The 16033-nt window shown below is 48.9% G+C and overlaps 1 protein-coding gene across 1 annotated transcript in view; it reads right to left on the bottom strand.

Annotated features, from left to right (window-relative positions):
- Nucleotides 1–16033, bottom strand: part of scrib (scribble planar cell polarity protein) — a 271485-nt gene that overhangs the window by 120625 nt on the left and 134827 nt on the right. The window contains exons 21-22 of the mRNA XM_070880275.1: nucleotides 14031–14327; nucleotides 13169–13279 (exon numbers count right to left, since the gene is read on the bottom strand). Of these exons, the coding sequence (XP_070736376.1) occupies nucleotides 13169–13279; nucleotides 14031–14327 (408 nt within the window). The remainder of the gene's footprint in view (nucleotides 1–13168; nucleotides 13280–14030; nucleotides 14328–16033) is intronic.

Here is a 16033-nt window from a genome sequence, read left to right as displayed (position 1 = left end):
CCAAGCTAATCCCACTGCCCCACTCTCTCCCCATAAGCCCTGTACCAATCCCAAACTAATCCCACTGACCCGCTCTCTCCCCATAGCCCTGTATCAATCCCAAACTAATCCCAGTGCCCTGCTCTCTCCCCATAGCCCTGCATCAATCCCAAACTAATCCCGCTGCCCCGCGCTCTCCCTATAGTCCTGTATCAATCCCAAACTAATCCCGCTGCCTCGCTCTCTCCCCATAGTCCTGTACCAATCCCAAACTAATCCCACTGCCCCGCTCTCTCCCCATAGCCCCAAATCAATCCCAAACTAATCCCACTGCCCCGCTCTCTCCCTATAGCCCTGTATCAATCCCAAACTAATCCCACTGCTCCGTTCTCTCCCCATAGCCCTGTATCAATCCCCAAACTAATCCCACTGCTCCGTTCTCTCCCCATAGTCCTGTATCAATCCCAAACTAATCCCACTGCTCCGTTCTCTCCCCATAGCCCTGTATCAATCCCCAAACTAATCCCACTGCTCCGTTCTCTCCCCATAGCCCTGTATCAATCCCAAACTAATCCCAGTGCCCTGCTCTCTCCCCATAGCCCTGCATCAATCCCAAACTAATCCCGCTGCCCCACGCTTTCCCTATAGTCCTGTATCAATCCCAAACTAATCCCGCTGCCTCGCTCTCTCCCCATAGCCCTGTACCAATCCCAAACTAATCCCACTGCCCTGCTCTCTCCCCATAGCCCTGTATCAATCCCAAACTAATCCCACTGCCCCGCTCTCTCCCCATAGCCCTAAATCAATCCCAAACTAATCCCACTGCCCCGTTCTCTCCCCATAGCCCTGTATCAATCCCAAACTAATCCCACTGCCCCGTTCTCTCCCCATAGCCCTGTACCAATCCCAAACTAATCCCACTGCCTCGCTCTCTCCCCATAGCCCTGTACCAATCCCAAACTAATCCCACTGCCCCGTTCTCTCCCCATAGCCCTGTATCAATCCCAAACTAATCCCACTGCCCCGTTCTCTCCCCATAGCCCTGTATCAATCCCAAACTAATCCCACTGCCCCGCTCTCTCCCCATAGCCCTAAATCAATCCCAAACTAATCCCACTGCCCCGCTCTCTCCCCATAGCCCCAAATCAATCCCAAACTAATCCCACTGCCCCGCTCTCTCCCTATAGCCCTGTATCAATCCCAAACTAATCCCATTGCTCCGTTCTCTCCCCATAGCCCTGTATCAATCCCCAAACTAATCCCACTGCTCCGTTCTCTCCCCATAGTCCTGTATCAATCCCAAACTAATCCCACTGCTCCGTTCTCTCCCCATAGCCCTGTATCAATCCCCAAACTAATCCCACTGCTCCGTTCTCTCCCCATAGTCCTGTATCAATCCCAAACTAATCCCACTGCTCCGTTCTCTCCCCATAGCCCTGTATCAATCCCCAAACTAATCCCACTGCTCCGTTCTCTCCCCATAGCCCTGTATATGCAAACGTAACATCTCTATTTAAAAAAGCAGGCCGACAGAAAGCAGGAAACTATAGACCAGTTGGCCTAACATCGGTCATTGAGAAAATGCTGGAGACCATTATTCAGGATGCAGTAGCGGGACATTTGGAAAATCATGATTCAATCAAGCCGAGTCAGCATGGTTTTATGAAAGGGAAATCATTTTTAACAAATTTGCTGGAGTTCTTTGAGGATGTAACGAGTAGGGTGGATAAGGGGGAACCAGTGGATGCGGTGTATTTGGATTTCCTGAAGGCATGCCGTAAGGTGCCACATAACAGGTTACTGCACAAGATAAAAGTTCACGGGGTTGGGGGTACTATATTAGCATGGATAGAGGATTGGCTAACTAACAGAAAACAGAGAGTCAGGATAAATGGGTCATTTTCCAGTTGGCAAACAGTAACTAGTGGGGTGCACAGGGATCAGTGCTGGGTCCTCAATATTTACAATGACTTGGATGAAGGGATCGAGTGTAATGTAGCCAACTTTGCTGATGATGCACAGATGGGTGGGAAAGCAAATTGTGAGGAGGACACAAAAAATCTCTAAAGAACCTAATAAGAACATAAGAAATAGGAGCAGGAGTCGGCCATACGGCCCCTCGAGCCTGCTCCGCCATTCAATAAGATCATGGCTGATCTGATCAGGGACTCAGCTCCACTTCCCTGCCCGCTCCCCATAACCCCTTATGGGTTAAGAAACTGTCTATCTCTGTCTTGAATTTATTCAATGAACTAGAGGGCATAATCTTAGTCGAAGGTGCCGCCCATTTAAAACTGAGATGAGGAGGAATTTCTTCTCTTAGAGGGTTGTAAATCTGTGGAATTCGCTGCCTCAGAGAGCTGTGGAAGCTGGGACATTGAATACATTTAAGACAGAGATAGACAGTTTCTTAACTGATAAGAGAATAAGGGGTTATGGAGAGCGGACGGGGAAGTGGAGCTGAGTCCATGATCGGATCAGCCATGATCTTATTAAATGGTGGAGCAGGCTCGAGGGGCTGTATGGCTACTCCTGCTCCAATTTCTTATGTTCTAGTCTCCCCCATCAATGGAAACATCCTCTCTGCATCCACCTTGTCAAGCCCCTTCATAATCTTATACATTTCGATAAGATCACCTCTCATTCTTCTGAATTCCAATGAGTAGAGGCCCAACCTACTCAACCTCATCTCAAAAGTCAACCCCCTCATCCCCGGAATCAACCGCGTGAACCTTCTCTGAACTGCCTCCAAAGCAAGTATATCCTTTCTTAAATATGGAAACCAAAACTGCACGCAGTATTCCAGGTGTGGCTTCATCAATACCCTGTATAACTGTAGCAAGACTTCCCTGCTTTTATACTCCATCCCCTTTGCAATAAAGGCCAAGATTCCATTGACCTTATAGACTGGTTAGCCTGATATCGCTGGTGGGGGAAATGCTGGAATCAATTATTAAAGATGAAATAGCAGCACATTTGGAAAGCAGTGACAGGATCAGTCCTAGTCAGCATGGATTTATGAAAGGGAAATCATGCTTGACAAATCTTTTAGAATTTTTTGAGGATGTAACTAGTAGAGTGGACAAGGGAGAACCAGTGGATGTGGTGTATTTGGACTTTCAAAAGGCTTTTGACAAGGTCCCACACAAGAGATTGGTGTGCAAAATTAAAGCACATGGTATTAGGGGTAATATACTGACGTGGATAGAGAACTGGTTGGCAGACAGGAAGCAGAGAGTCAGGATAAACGGGTCCTTTTCAGAATGGCAGGCAATGACTAGTGGAGTGCCGCAGGGCTCAGTGCTGGGACCCCAGCTCTTTACAATATACATTAATGATTTAGACGAAGGAATTGAATGTAATATCTCCAAGTTTGCAGATAACATTAAACTGGGTGGCAGTGTGAGCTGCGAGGAAGATGTTAAGAGACTGTAGGGGGACTTGGACAGGTTAGGTGAGTAGGCAAACGCATGGCAGATGCAGTATAATGTGGATAAATGTGAGGTTATTCACATGGGTGGCAAAAACAGGAAAGCAGGTTATTATCTGAATGGTAACAGATTAGTAAAAGGGGAGGTGCAACGAGACCTGGGTGTCATGGTTCATCAGTCATTGAAAGTTGGCATGCAGGTACAGCAGGCGGTGAAGAAGGCAAATGGTATGTTGGCTTTCATACAGAGAGGATTTGAGTATAGGAGCAGGGAGGTCTTACTGCAGTTGTACAGGGCCTTGGTGAGGCCACACCTTGAGTACTGTGTGCAGCTTTGGTCTCCTAATCTGAGGAAGGATGTTCTTGCTATTGAGGGAGTGCAGCGAAGGTTCACCAGACTGATTCCCGGGATGGCAGGACTGACATATGAGGAAAGACTGGATCGACTAGGCTTATACTGATTGGAATTTAGAAGAATGAGGGGGGAACTCATAGAAACTTATAAAATTCTGACGGGATTGGACAGGCTCGATGCAGGAAGAATGTTCCCAATGTTGGGGAAGTCCAGAACCAGGGGACACAGTCTAAGGATAAGGGCTAGGCCATTTAGGACCGAGATGAGGAGAAACTTTTTCACTCAGATAGTGGTGGAATTCTCAACCACAGAGAGTTGTTGAGGCCAGTTGGTTAGATATCTTCAAAAGGGAGTTAGATGTGGCCCTTACGGCTAAAGGGATCAAGAGGTATGGAGAGAAAGCAGAAAAGGGGTACTGAGGTGAATGATCATATTGAATGGCGGTGCAGGCTCGAAGGGCCGAATGGCCTACTCCTGCACCTATTTTCTATGTTTCTATCACTTGCTGGACCTGCATATTAACCTTTAGTGTTTCATGCACTAGGACCCCAGGTCCCGCTGTACTGCAGCACTTGGCAATTTTTCTCCATTTAAATAATAACTTGCTTTTCGATTTTTTTCTGCCAAAGTGCATGACCTCACACTTTACAACATTATACTCCATCTTCCAAATTTTTGCCCACTCACTTAGCCTGTCTGTCCTTTTGCAGATTTTTTGTGTCCTCCTTGCACATTGCTTTTCCTCCCATCTTTGCATCGTCAGCAAACTTGGCTACATTACACTCAGTCCCTTCTTCCAAGTCGGTAATATAGATTGTAAATAGTTGGGGTCCCAGCACTGATCCCTGCGGCACCCCACTAGTTACTGATTGCCAACCCGAGAATGAACCATTTATCCCGACTCTCTGTTTTCTGTTATGTTCTGCAGTCAGAATCAGGGGAAGTCATAACGGGGAACAAAGAAATGGCAGACCAATTGAACAAGTACTTGGGTTTGGTATTCACTAAGGAGGACACAAACAACCTTCCGGATATAAAAGGGGTCAGAGGGTCTAGTAAGGAGGAGGAACTGAGGGAAATACTTATTAGTCGGGAAATTGTGTTGGGGAAATTGATGGGATTGAAGGCCGATAAATCCCCAGGGCCCGATGGACTGCATCCCAGAGTACTTAAGGAGGTGGCCTTGGAAATAGTGGATGCATTGACAGTCATTTTCCAACATTCCATTGACTCTGGATCAGTTCCTATGGAGTGGAGGGTAGCCAATGTAACCACGCTTTTTAAAAAAGGAGGGAGAGAGAAAACAGGAAATTATAGACCGGTCAGCCTGACATCGGTAGTCGGTAAAATGATGGAATCAATTATTAAGGATGTCATAGCAGTGCATTTGGAAAGAGGTGACATGATAGGTCCAAGTCAGCATGGATTTGTGAAAGGGAAATCATGCTTGACAAATCTTCTGGAATTTTTTGAGGATGTTTCCAGTAGAGTGAACAAGGGAGAACCAGTTGATGTGGTATATTTGGACTTTCAGAAGGCTTTCGACAAGATCCCACACAAGAGATTAATGTGCAAAGTTAAAGCACATGGGATTGGGGGTAGTGTGCTGACATGGATTGAGAACTGGTTGTCAGACAGGAAGCAAAGAGTAGGAGTAAATGGGTACTTTTCAGAATGGCAGGCAGTGACTAGTGGGGTACCGCAAATTTCTGTGCTGGGGCCCCAGCTGTTTACATTGTACATTAATAATTTAGACGAGGGGATTAAATGTATTATCTCCAAATTTGCGGATGACACTAAGTTGGGTGGCAGTGTGAGCTGCGAGGAGGATGCTATGAGGCTGCAGAGTGACTTGGATAAGTTAGGTGAGTGGGCAAATGCATGGCAGATGAAGTATAACGTGGATAAATGTGAGGTTATCCACTTTGGTGGTAAAAACAGAGAGACAGACTATTATCTGAATGGTGACAGATTAGGAAAAGGGGAGGTGCAACGAGACCTGGGTGTCATGGTACATCAGTCATTGAAGGTTGGCATGCAGGTACAGCAGGCGGTTAAGAAAGCAAATGGCATGTTGGCCTTCATAGCGAGGGGATTTGAGTACAGGGGCAGGGAGGTGTTACTACAGTTGTACAGGGCCTTGGTGAGGCCACACCTGGAGTACTGTGTACAGTTTTGGTCTCCTAACTTGAGGAAGGACATTCTTGCTATTGAGGGAGTGCAGCGAAGATTCACCAGGCTGATTCCCGGGATGGTGGGACTGACCTATCAAGAAAGACTGGATCAACTGGGCTTGTATTCACTGGAGTTCAGAAGAATGAGAGGGGATCTCATAGAAACGTTTAAAATTCTGACGGGTTTAGACAGGTTAGATGCAGGAAGAATGTTCCCAATGTTGGGGAAATCCAGAACCAGAGGTCACAGTCTAAGGATAAGGGGTAAGCCATTTAGGACCGAGATGAGAAGAAACTTCTTCAACCAGAGAGTGGTGAACCTGTGGAATTCTCTACCACAGAAAGTTGTTGAGGCCAATTCACTAAATATATTCAAAAAGGAGTTAGATGAAGTCCTCACTACTAGGGGGATCAAGGGGTATGGCGAGAAAGCAGGAATGGGGTACTGAAGTTGCATGTTCAGCCAAGAACTCATTGAATGGCGGTGCAGGCTAGAAGGGCCGAATGGCCTACTCCTGCACCTATTTTCTATGTTTTTATGTTCAAAGGGATATAGACTAGCTAAGTGAATGGGCAAAAATTTGGCAGACGGAGTATAATGTGGGAAAATGTGAGGTTTTCCACTTTGGCAGAAAAAATAGAAAAACAAATTATAATTTAAATGGAGAAAAATTGCAAAATGCTGCGTTAGAGAGGGATCTGGGGAGCCTTGTGCATGAAACACAAAATGTTAGGATGCAGGTACAGCAATAATCAGGAAGGCCAATGGAATGTTGGCCGTTATTGCAAGGGGGATAGAATATAAAAGCAGAGAAGTCTTGCTACAACTGTGAAGGATATTGGTGAGGCCACACCTGGAGTACTGCATACAGTTTTGGTCTCCGTATTTAAGGAAGGATATACTTGCATTGGAACATGCAGAGAAGGTTCACGAGGTTGATTCCGAGGATGTGAGGGTAGACTTATGAAATTGAGTAGGTTGGGCCTGTACTCATTGGAGTTCAGAAGAATGAGAGATGATCTTATCGAAACAGATAAGATAATGAGGGGGCTTGACAAGGTGGATAGAGATGATGTTTCCACTGATAGGGGAAACTAAAACTAGGGGACACTAAAACTAGGGGACATAGTCTCAGAATAAGGGGCCGCCCATTTAAACTGAGATGAGGAGAAATTGGTAGAAGTCTTTATTAAGATGGAGAGTGACGCAGTTAATTCAGAGACTAGGGTCCTGAACTTGGGGAAAGGTAACTTCGATGGTATGAGACGTGAATTGGCTAGAATAGACTGACGAGTGATACTTAAAGGGTTGACGGTGGATTGGCAATGGCAAACATTTAAAGATCACATTGGATGAACTTCAACAATTGTACATCCCGGTCTGGAGTAAAAATAAAACTGTGGCTAACAAGGGAAATTAAGGATAGTGTTAAATCCAAGGAAGAGGCATATAAATTGGCCAGAAAAAGCAGCAAACCTGAGGACTGGGAGAAATTTGTAATACAGCAGAGGAGGACAAAGGGTTTAATTAGGAGGGGGAAAATAGAGTATGAGAGGAAGCTTGCTGGGAACATAAAAACTGACTGCAAAAGCTTCTACAGATATGTGAAGAGAAAAAGAGTAGTGAAAATAAACGTAGGACCCTTGCAGTCAGATTCAGGTGAATTTATAATGGGGAACAAAGAAATGGCGGACCAGTTAAACAAATACTTTGGTTCTGTTTTCACGAAGGAAGACACAAATAACCTTCCGGAAATACGAGGGGACCGAGGGTCTAGTGAGAAGGAGGAACTGAAGGAAATCCTTATAAAGCGGAAAACTGTGTTGGGGAAATTGATGGGATTGAAGGCCGATAAATCCCCGGGGCCTCATAGTCTGCATCCCAGAGTACTTAAGGAAGTGGCCCTAGAAATAGTGGATGCATTGGTAATCATTTTCCAACAGTCTATCGACTCTGGATCAGTTCCTATGGACTGGAGGGTAGCTAATGTAACACCACTTTTTAAAAAAAGGGAGGGAGAGAGAAAACGGGTAATTATAGATCGGTTAGCCTGACATCAGTCGTGGGGAAAATGTTGGATTCAATTATTAAAGGTGAAATAGCAACGCATTTGGAAAGCAGTGACAGGATCGGTCCAAGTCAGCATGGATTTATGAAAGGGAAATCATGCTTGACAAATCTTCTGGAATTTTTTTGAGGATGTAACTAGTAGAGTGGACAAGGGAGAACCAGTGGATGTGGTGTATTTAGACTTTAAAAAGGCTTTTGACAAGGTCCCACACAAGAGGTTAGTGTGCAAAATTAAAGCACATGGTATTGGGGGTAATGTACTGACGTGGATAGAGAACTGGTTGGCAGACAGGAAGCAGAGAGTCGGGATAAACAGGTCCTTTTCAGAATGGCAGGCAGTGACGCAGGGCTCAGTGCTGGGACCCCAGGTCTTTACAATATATATTAATGATTTGGATGAAGGAATTGAGTGTAATATCTCCAAGTTTGCAGATGACACTAAACTGGGTGGCGGTGTGAGCTGTGAGGGGGACGCTAAGAGGCTGCAGGGTGACTTGGACAGGTTAGGTGAGTGGGCAAATGCATGGCAGATGCAGTATAATGTGGATAAATATGAGGTTTTCCACTTTGGGGGCAAAGACACGAAGGCAGAATGTTAGCTGAATGGCGGCAGATTAGGCAAAGGGGAGGTGCAACGAGACCTGGGTGTCATGGTACATCAGTCATTGAAAGTTGGCATGCAGGTACTGCAGGCAGTGAAGAAGGCAAATAGTATGTTGGCCTTCATAGCGAGGAGATTTGAGTATAGGAGCAGGATGGTCTTACTGCAGTTGTACAGGGCCTTGGTGAGGTCTCACCTGGAATATTATGTTCAGTTTTGGTCTCCTAATCTGAGGAAGGACGTTCTTGCTATTGAGGGAGAACAGCGAAGGTTTACCAGACTGATTCTCGGGATGGCAGGACTGACATATGAGGAGAGACTGGATCAGCTGGGTCTTTATACTTTGGAGTTTAGAAGGATGAGAGGGGATCTCATAAAAACTTATAAGATTCTGACGAGACTAGACAGGTTAGATGTGGGAAGAATGTTCTCGATGATGGAGAAGTCCAGAACCAGGGGACACAATCTTAGGATAAGGGGTAGGCCATTTAGGACTGAGATGAGGAGAAACTTCTTCACTCAGAGAATTGTTAACCTGTGGAATTCCCTACCGCAGAGAGTTGTTGATGCCAGTTCATTGGATATATCCCTTACGGCTAAAGAGATCAAGGGGTATGGAGAGAAAGCAGGAAAGGGGTACTGAGGGAATAATCAGCCATGATCTTATTGAATTGTGGTGCAGGCTCAAAGGGCCGAATGGCCTACTCCTGCACCTATTTTCTATGTTTCAATGTTTCTCTCAGAGGGTTGTAAATCTGTGGAATTCTCTGCCCCAGAGAGCTGTGGAGGCTGGGTCATTGAATATGTTTAAGGCGGAGATAGACAGATTTTTGAGCGATAAGGGAATAAAGGGTTATGGGGAGCGGGCAGGGAAGTGGAGCTGAGTCCATGATCAGATCAGCTACAAGCTGAATTTAGGGAGCTAGGAGCTAAATTAAAAAGTAGGACCTCAAAGATAGTAATCTCAGGATTGCTACCAGTGCCACGTGCGAGTCAGAGTAGGAATCGCAGGATAGCTCAGATGAATACGTGGCTTGAGGAGTGGTGCAGAAGGGAGGGATTCAAATTCCTGGAGCATTGGAACCGGTTCTGGGGGAGGTGGGACCAGTACAAACCGGATGGTCTGCACCTGGGCAGGACTGGAACCAATGTCCTCGGGGGAGTGTTTGCTGGTGCTGCAGGGGAACGGTTAAACTAATATGGCAAGCGGATGGGAACCTATGCAGGGAGACAGAGGGAAGTAGAATGGGGGCAGAAGGAAAAGATAGAAAGAAGAAAAGTAAAAGTGGAGGGCAGAGAAACGCAAGGCAAAAATCAAAAAGGGCCACATTGTAGCAAAATTCTAAAAGGGCAACGTGCGTTAAAAAGACAAGCCTTAAGGTTCTGTACCTCAATGCGAGGATAATTCGTAATAAGGTGGACAAATTAACTGCACAGGCAGCAATCAATAAATATGATATAATTGGCATCACGGAGACATGGCTCCAGGGTGACCAAGGCTGGGAACTCAACATCCAGGAAGGATAGACAGAAAGAAAAGGAGGTGGGGTAGCGTTGCTGGTTAAAGAGGAATTTAACGCAAAAGTAAGGAGGGACATTAGTTTGGATGATGTGGAGCTGCGGAATACCAAAGGGCAGAAAACCCTTTGTGTACAGACCGCCAAACAGCAGTAGTGAGGTTGGGAACAGCATCAAACAAGAAATTAGGGATGGGTGCAATAAAGGTACAACAGTTATTATGGGTGACTTTAATCTGCATATTGACTGGGCTAACCAAACTGGTAGCAATACGATGGAGGAGGATTTCCTGGAGTGTATTAGGAATGGTTTTCTGGACCAATATGTCGAGGAACCAACTAGAGGGCTGGCCATCCTAGACTGGGTGATGTGTAATGAGAAAGGACTAATTAACAATCTTGTTGTGCGAGGCCCCTTGGGGAAGAGTGACCATAATATGGTAGAAGTCTTTATTAAGATGGAGAGCGACACAGTTAATTCAGAGACTAGGGTCCTGAACTTGGGGAAAGGTAACTTCGATGGTATGAGACGTGAATTGGCTAGAATAGACTGGGAAGTGATACTTTAAGGGTTGACGGTGGATAGGCAATGGCAAACATTTAAAGATCACATGGATGAATTTCAACAATTATACATCCCTGTCTAAAAATAAAATGGGGAAGGTGGCTCAGCTGTGGCTAACAAGGGAAATTAAGAATCGTGTTAAATCCAAGGAAGAGGCATATAAATTAGCCAGAGAAAGCAGCAAACCTGAGGACTGGGAGAAACTTAGAATTCAGCAGAGGAGGACAAAGGGTTTAATTAGGAGGGGGAAAATAGAGTATGAGAGGAAGCTTCCTGGGAACATAAAAACTGACTGCAAAAGCTTCTATAGATATATGAAGAGAAAAAGATTAGTGAAGACAAACATAGGTCTCTTGCAGTCGGATTCAGGTGAATTTATAATGGGGAACAAAGAAATGGCAGACCAATTGAACAAATACTTTGGTTCTGTCTTCACGAAAGAAGACACAAATAACCTTCCGGAAGTACTAGGGGACCGAGGGTCTAGTGAGAAGGAGGAACTGAAGGATATCCTTATTAGGTGGGAAATTGTGTTCGGGAAATTGATGGGATTGAAGGCCGATAAATCCCCAGGTCCTGATAGTCTGCATCCCAGAGTACTTAAGGAAGCGGCCCTAGAAATAGTGGATGCATTGGTGATAATTTTCCAACAGTCTATCGACTCTGGATCAGTTTCTATGGATTGGAAGGTAGCTAATGGAACACAACTTTTTAAAAAAGGAGGGAGAGAGAAAACGGGTAATTATAGACCGGTTAGCCTGACATCAGTAGTGGGGAAAATGTTGGAATCAATTTTAAGGATGAAATAGCAGCGCATTTGGAAAGCAGTGACAGGATCAGTCCAAGTCAGCATGGATTTATGAAAGGGAAATCATGTTTGACAAATCTTCTGGAATTTTCTGAGGTTGTAACTAGCAGAGTGGACAAGCGAGAACCAGTGGATGTGGTGTATTTGGACTTTCAAAAGGCTTTTGACAAGGTGCCACACAAGATATTGGTGTGCAAAATTAAAGCACATGGTATTGGGGGTAATATACTGACGTGGATAGAGAACTGGTTGGCAGACAGGAAGCAGAGAGTCGGGATAAACGGGTCCTTTTCAGAATGGCAGGCAGTGACTAGTGGGGTGCCGCAGGGCTCAGTGCTGGGACCCCAGCTATTTACAATATACATTAACGATTTAGATGAAGGAATTGAGTGTAATCTCTCCAAGTTTGTAGATGACACTAAACTGGGTGGCGGTGTGAGCTGTGAGGAGGATGCTAAAAGGCTGCAGGGTGATTTGGACAGGTTAGGTGAGTGGGTAAATGCATGGCAGATGCAGTATAATGTGGCTAAATGTGAGGTTATCCACTTTGGGGGCAAAAACACGAAGGCAGAATATTATCTGAATGGCGGCAGATTAGGAAAAGGGGAGGTGCAACGAGACCTGGGTGTCATGGTACATCAGTCATTGAAAGTTGGCATGCAGGTACAGCAGGCGGTGAAGAAGGCAAATGGTATGTTGGCCTTCATAGCTAGGGGATTTGAGTATAGGAGCAGGGAGGTCTTACTGCAGTTGTACAGGGCCTTGGTGAGGCCACACCTGGAATATTGTGTTCAGTTTTGGTCTCCCAATCTGAGGAAGAACATTGTTGCTATTGAGGGAGTGCAGTGAAGGTTCACCAGACTGATTCCCGGGATGGCAGACTGACATATGAGGAGAGACTGGATCAACTGGGCCTTTATACACTGGAGGTTAGAAGGATGAGAGGGGATCTCATAGAAACGTATGAAATTCTGACGGGACTGGACAGGTTAGATGCAGGAAGAATGTTCCCGATGTTGGGGAAGTCCAGAACTAGTGGTCATAGTCTAAGGATAAGGGGTAAGCCATTTAGGACTGAGATGAGGAGAAACTTCTTCACCCAGAGAGTGGTGAACCTGTGGAATTCTCTACCACAGAGAGCTGTTGATGCCAGTTCATTAGATATATTCAAGAGGGAATTAGATATGGGCCTTATGGCTGAAGGGGTCAAGGGGTATGGAGAGTAACCAGGAAAGGGGTACTGAGGGAATGATCACCCTTGATCTTATTGAATGGTGGAGCAGGCTCGAAGGGCTGAATGGCCTACTCCTGCACCTATTTCTCATGTTCTTATAATCCCAAACTAATCCCACTGCCCCGCACTCTCCCCATAGCCCTGTATCAATCCCAAACTAATCCCACTGCCCCGCTCTCTCCCCATAGCCCTGTATCAATCCCAAACTAATCCCACTGCCCCGCTCTCTCCCCATAGCCCTGTATCAATCCCAAACTAATCCAACTGCCCCGCTCTCTCCCATAGCCCTGTATCAATCCCAAATTAATCCCACTGCCCCGCTCTCTCCCCATAGCCCTGTATCAATCCCAAACTAATCCCACTGCCCCGCTCTCCCGTACTCAGCCCCAGCACAGACACGTACCTGAGCAGCGGGAGTATTATGGTGTGTGTACCTTGGAGATGAAGACACCGGGCTCTTGGATGCCGAAAGGATGGCTGGCGTGGTCACTGCCCCCGACGATGCTGAGTCCCAGGGGTCCTCCCGTCTTCAGCAGTGTGATCTCCTGGGATCAGGAACACATGGCAAGCCTTCACATGGGCTCTGGTCAACGCTACCCAGCCGGGTAACTGAGCATTCCCCCCCCTCCGACACTGGGTAACCCAGCTCCTCGCCCCTCCTCCCCCCGACACTGAGTAACCCAGCTCCTCGCCCCCCCCCCCCCCCCGACACTGGGTAATGGAGACTCCCCCCCCCCCCCCCCGACACTGGGTAATGGAGACTCCCCCCCCCCCCCCCCCCCCCCCCCGACACTGGGTAATGGAGACTCCCCTCCCCCCCCCGACACTGGGTAATGGAGACTCCCCCCCCCCCCCCCCGACACCCCGACACTGGGGGAGCCAGCCCACCCCCCCCCCCCCAACACTGCCCCCCCACACACCGGGTAACATGCCCCACAAACAAACACTGCCCACACAGGGTAATAGCTACCCCATCGCCGCAACCCCCTGCCCATCCTCTCCAACCCCTCCCTGATCCTGTGCCCACCCTCGCCCCGCGTGCCCCCTGCCTCTGCACCCGTCTCTGGCACCCCCGTGCCCCTGTCCATTCTCTGGAACCTCTCCCTACCATGCACCCATCCCTTGCCCCCCGTGCCCACCCTCGCCCCCCCCCCGTTCCCGTGCCCACCCTCGCCCCATGTCCCCCCCCCGTGTCGCTGCCCCTGTGCCCACCCTCGCCCCCCCCCGTGCCCACCCTCGCGCCCTCCCGTGTCCCTGACCTTGTGCCCATCTCTCGCCCCAGTGCCACTCTCCTACCTCCACGGGGTACTGGTCGTCGGTGCCGAGGGAGATGGCCAGGTGGTTGGGTGGAATTGCCGTGTCCTCGATGCTGGTGTCCTGGTAATCATCGCTGGGCGACTGTCCGGGCGGCGGGGGAGAGTGAGGTCTCGCTCGGTGCAGGCTCGGTGAGCCATCTCCGACTATCACCCCATCTGCAGACTTGCACAACTCTGACATCTCCCGCTCTACTACCATGGTGATGGTGGGTGCTGTGCCCGTAAGGAGCACTACTGCCTGATCATGCCTGGCTTCTGCCATCTCTACCCCATTGATCTGCAAACATTCGCAAACCTGCAGTCAGTTGACATCGGTCTGTGGGCAGTAGCCCCACAACCTGCCTGAAACACAGCACCTAGGGCCCCTTCACAGCTTCCATCACACACACACCATGAGGCAAAGGGTGGCCTCGCTCACTCTGGCAAACGGGCAGCCTGACATCCCTCATCAAACGCTGGCTTTATCACAGTCAGACCCTAGCACCGCCCCTCCGAGTCAGTGGTCCTGTGCCCCACTCCAGCATATAATCCAGATCAACTCTTCCACTACAGTACTGAGGGAGCGCCGCACTGTCGGAGGGGCAGTACTGAGGGAGTGCCGCACTGTCGGAGGGGCAGTACTGAGGGAGCGCCGCACTGTCGGAGGGGCAGTACTGAGGGAGTGCCGCACTGTCGGAGGGGCAGTACTGAGGGAGTGCCGCACTGTCGGAGGGGCAGTACTGAGGGAGTGCCGCACTGTCGGAGGGGCAGTACTGAGGGAGTGCCGCACTGTCGGAGGGGCAGTACTGAGGGAGTGCCGCACTGTCGGAGGGGCAGTACTGAGGGAGTACTGCACTGTCGGAGGGGCAGTACTGAGGGAGTGCTGCACTGTCGGAGGGGCAGTACTGAGGGAGTGCTGCACTGTCGGAGGGGCAGTACTGAGGGAGTGCTGCACTGTCGGAGGGGCAGTACTGCACTGTCGGAGGGGCAGTACTGAGGGAGTGCTGCACTGTCGGAGGGACAGTACTGAGGGAGTGCTGCACTGTCGGAGGGGCAGTACTGAGGGAGTGCTGCACTGTCGGAGGGGAAGTACTGAGGGAGTGTTGCACTGTCGGAGGGGCAGTACTGAGCGAGTGTCGCACTGTTGGAGGGGCAGTACTGAGGGAGTGCTGCACTGTCGGAGGGGCAGTACTGAGGGAGTGCTGCACTGTCGGAGGGGCAGTACTGAGCGAGTGTCGCACTGTTGGAGGGGCAGTACTGAGGGAGTGCCGCACTGTCGGAGGGGCAGTACTGAGCGAGTGTCGCACTGTTGGAGGGGCAGTACTGAGGGAGTGCTGCACTGTCGGAGGGGTAGTACTGAGCGAGTGTCGCACTGTTGGAGGGGCAGTACTGAGGGAGTGCTGCACTGTCGGAGGGGCAGTACTGCACTGTCGGAGGGGCAGTACTGAGGGAGTGCCGCACTGTCGGAGGGGCAGTACTGAGGGAGTGCCGCACTGTCGGAGGGGCAGTACTGAGGGAGTGCCGCACTGTCGGAGGGGCAGTACTGAGGGAGTGCCGCACTGTCGGAGGGGCAGTACTGAGCGAGTGTCGCACTGTTGGAGGGGCAGTACTGAGCGAGGTTGGGAGGCCCCACTCACCCTCTCAGTTGTTGAGAACGATTCCATGACACTTGGAAGAAGCCGGGGTGTTTTGCTTGGTGAGCTCAGGCCAGCACCACTCCCACAAGCAACAGCAGAAGGCTCAGAGCTTTCACCTGACTGGTCTGTGCCCCCCTCCCCCCATGATGGCTGGCACTCCGGCCTGTCGGCCGTCGCGGCTGCACTCTCACCGCCTGTGGGGCATTGTGGGACACTCAGACACTGGGCAGATTCCAGCTCCGTCTTTAATACGGGAGAGGAAAGTGAATAAACGAGGAGATTTGAGGAAAAGGAGATGTTCGATGCTGGAAATTGTGAACAAGCCCTCGGAGCAAGAACACATCACATATCTCACTCTCAACACACA

Source organism: Pristiophorus japonicus, chromosome 5, assembly GCF_044704955.1.
Source record: "Pristiophorus japonicus isolate sPriJap1 chromosome 5, sPriJap1.hap1, whole genome shotgun sequence".
NCBI classification, from domain to species: Eukaryota; Metazoa; Chordata; class Chondrichthyes; family Pristiophoridae; genus Pristiophorus; species Pristiophorus japonicus.
This window is presented reverse-complemented; position numbering and strand designations above follow the sequence as displayed.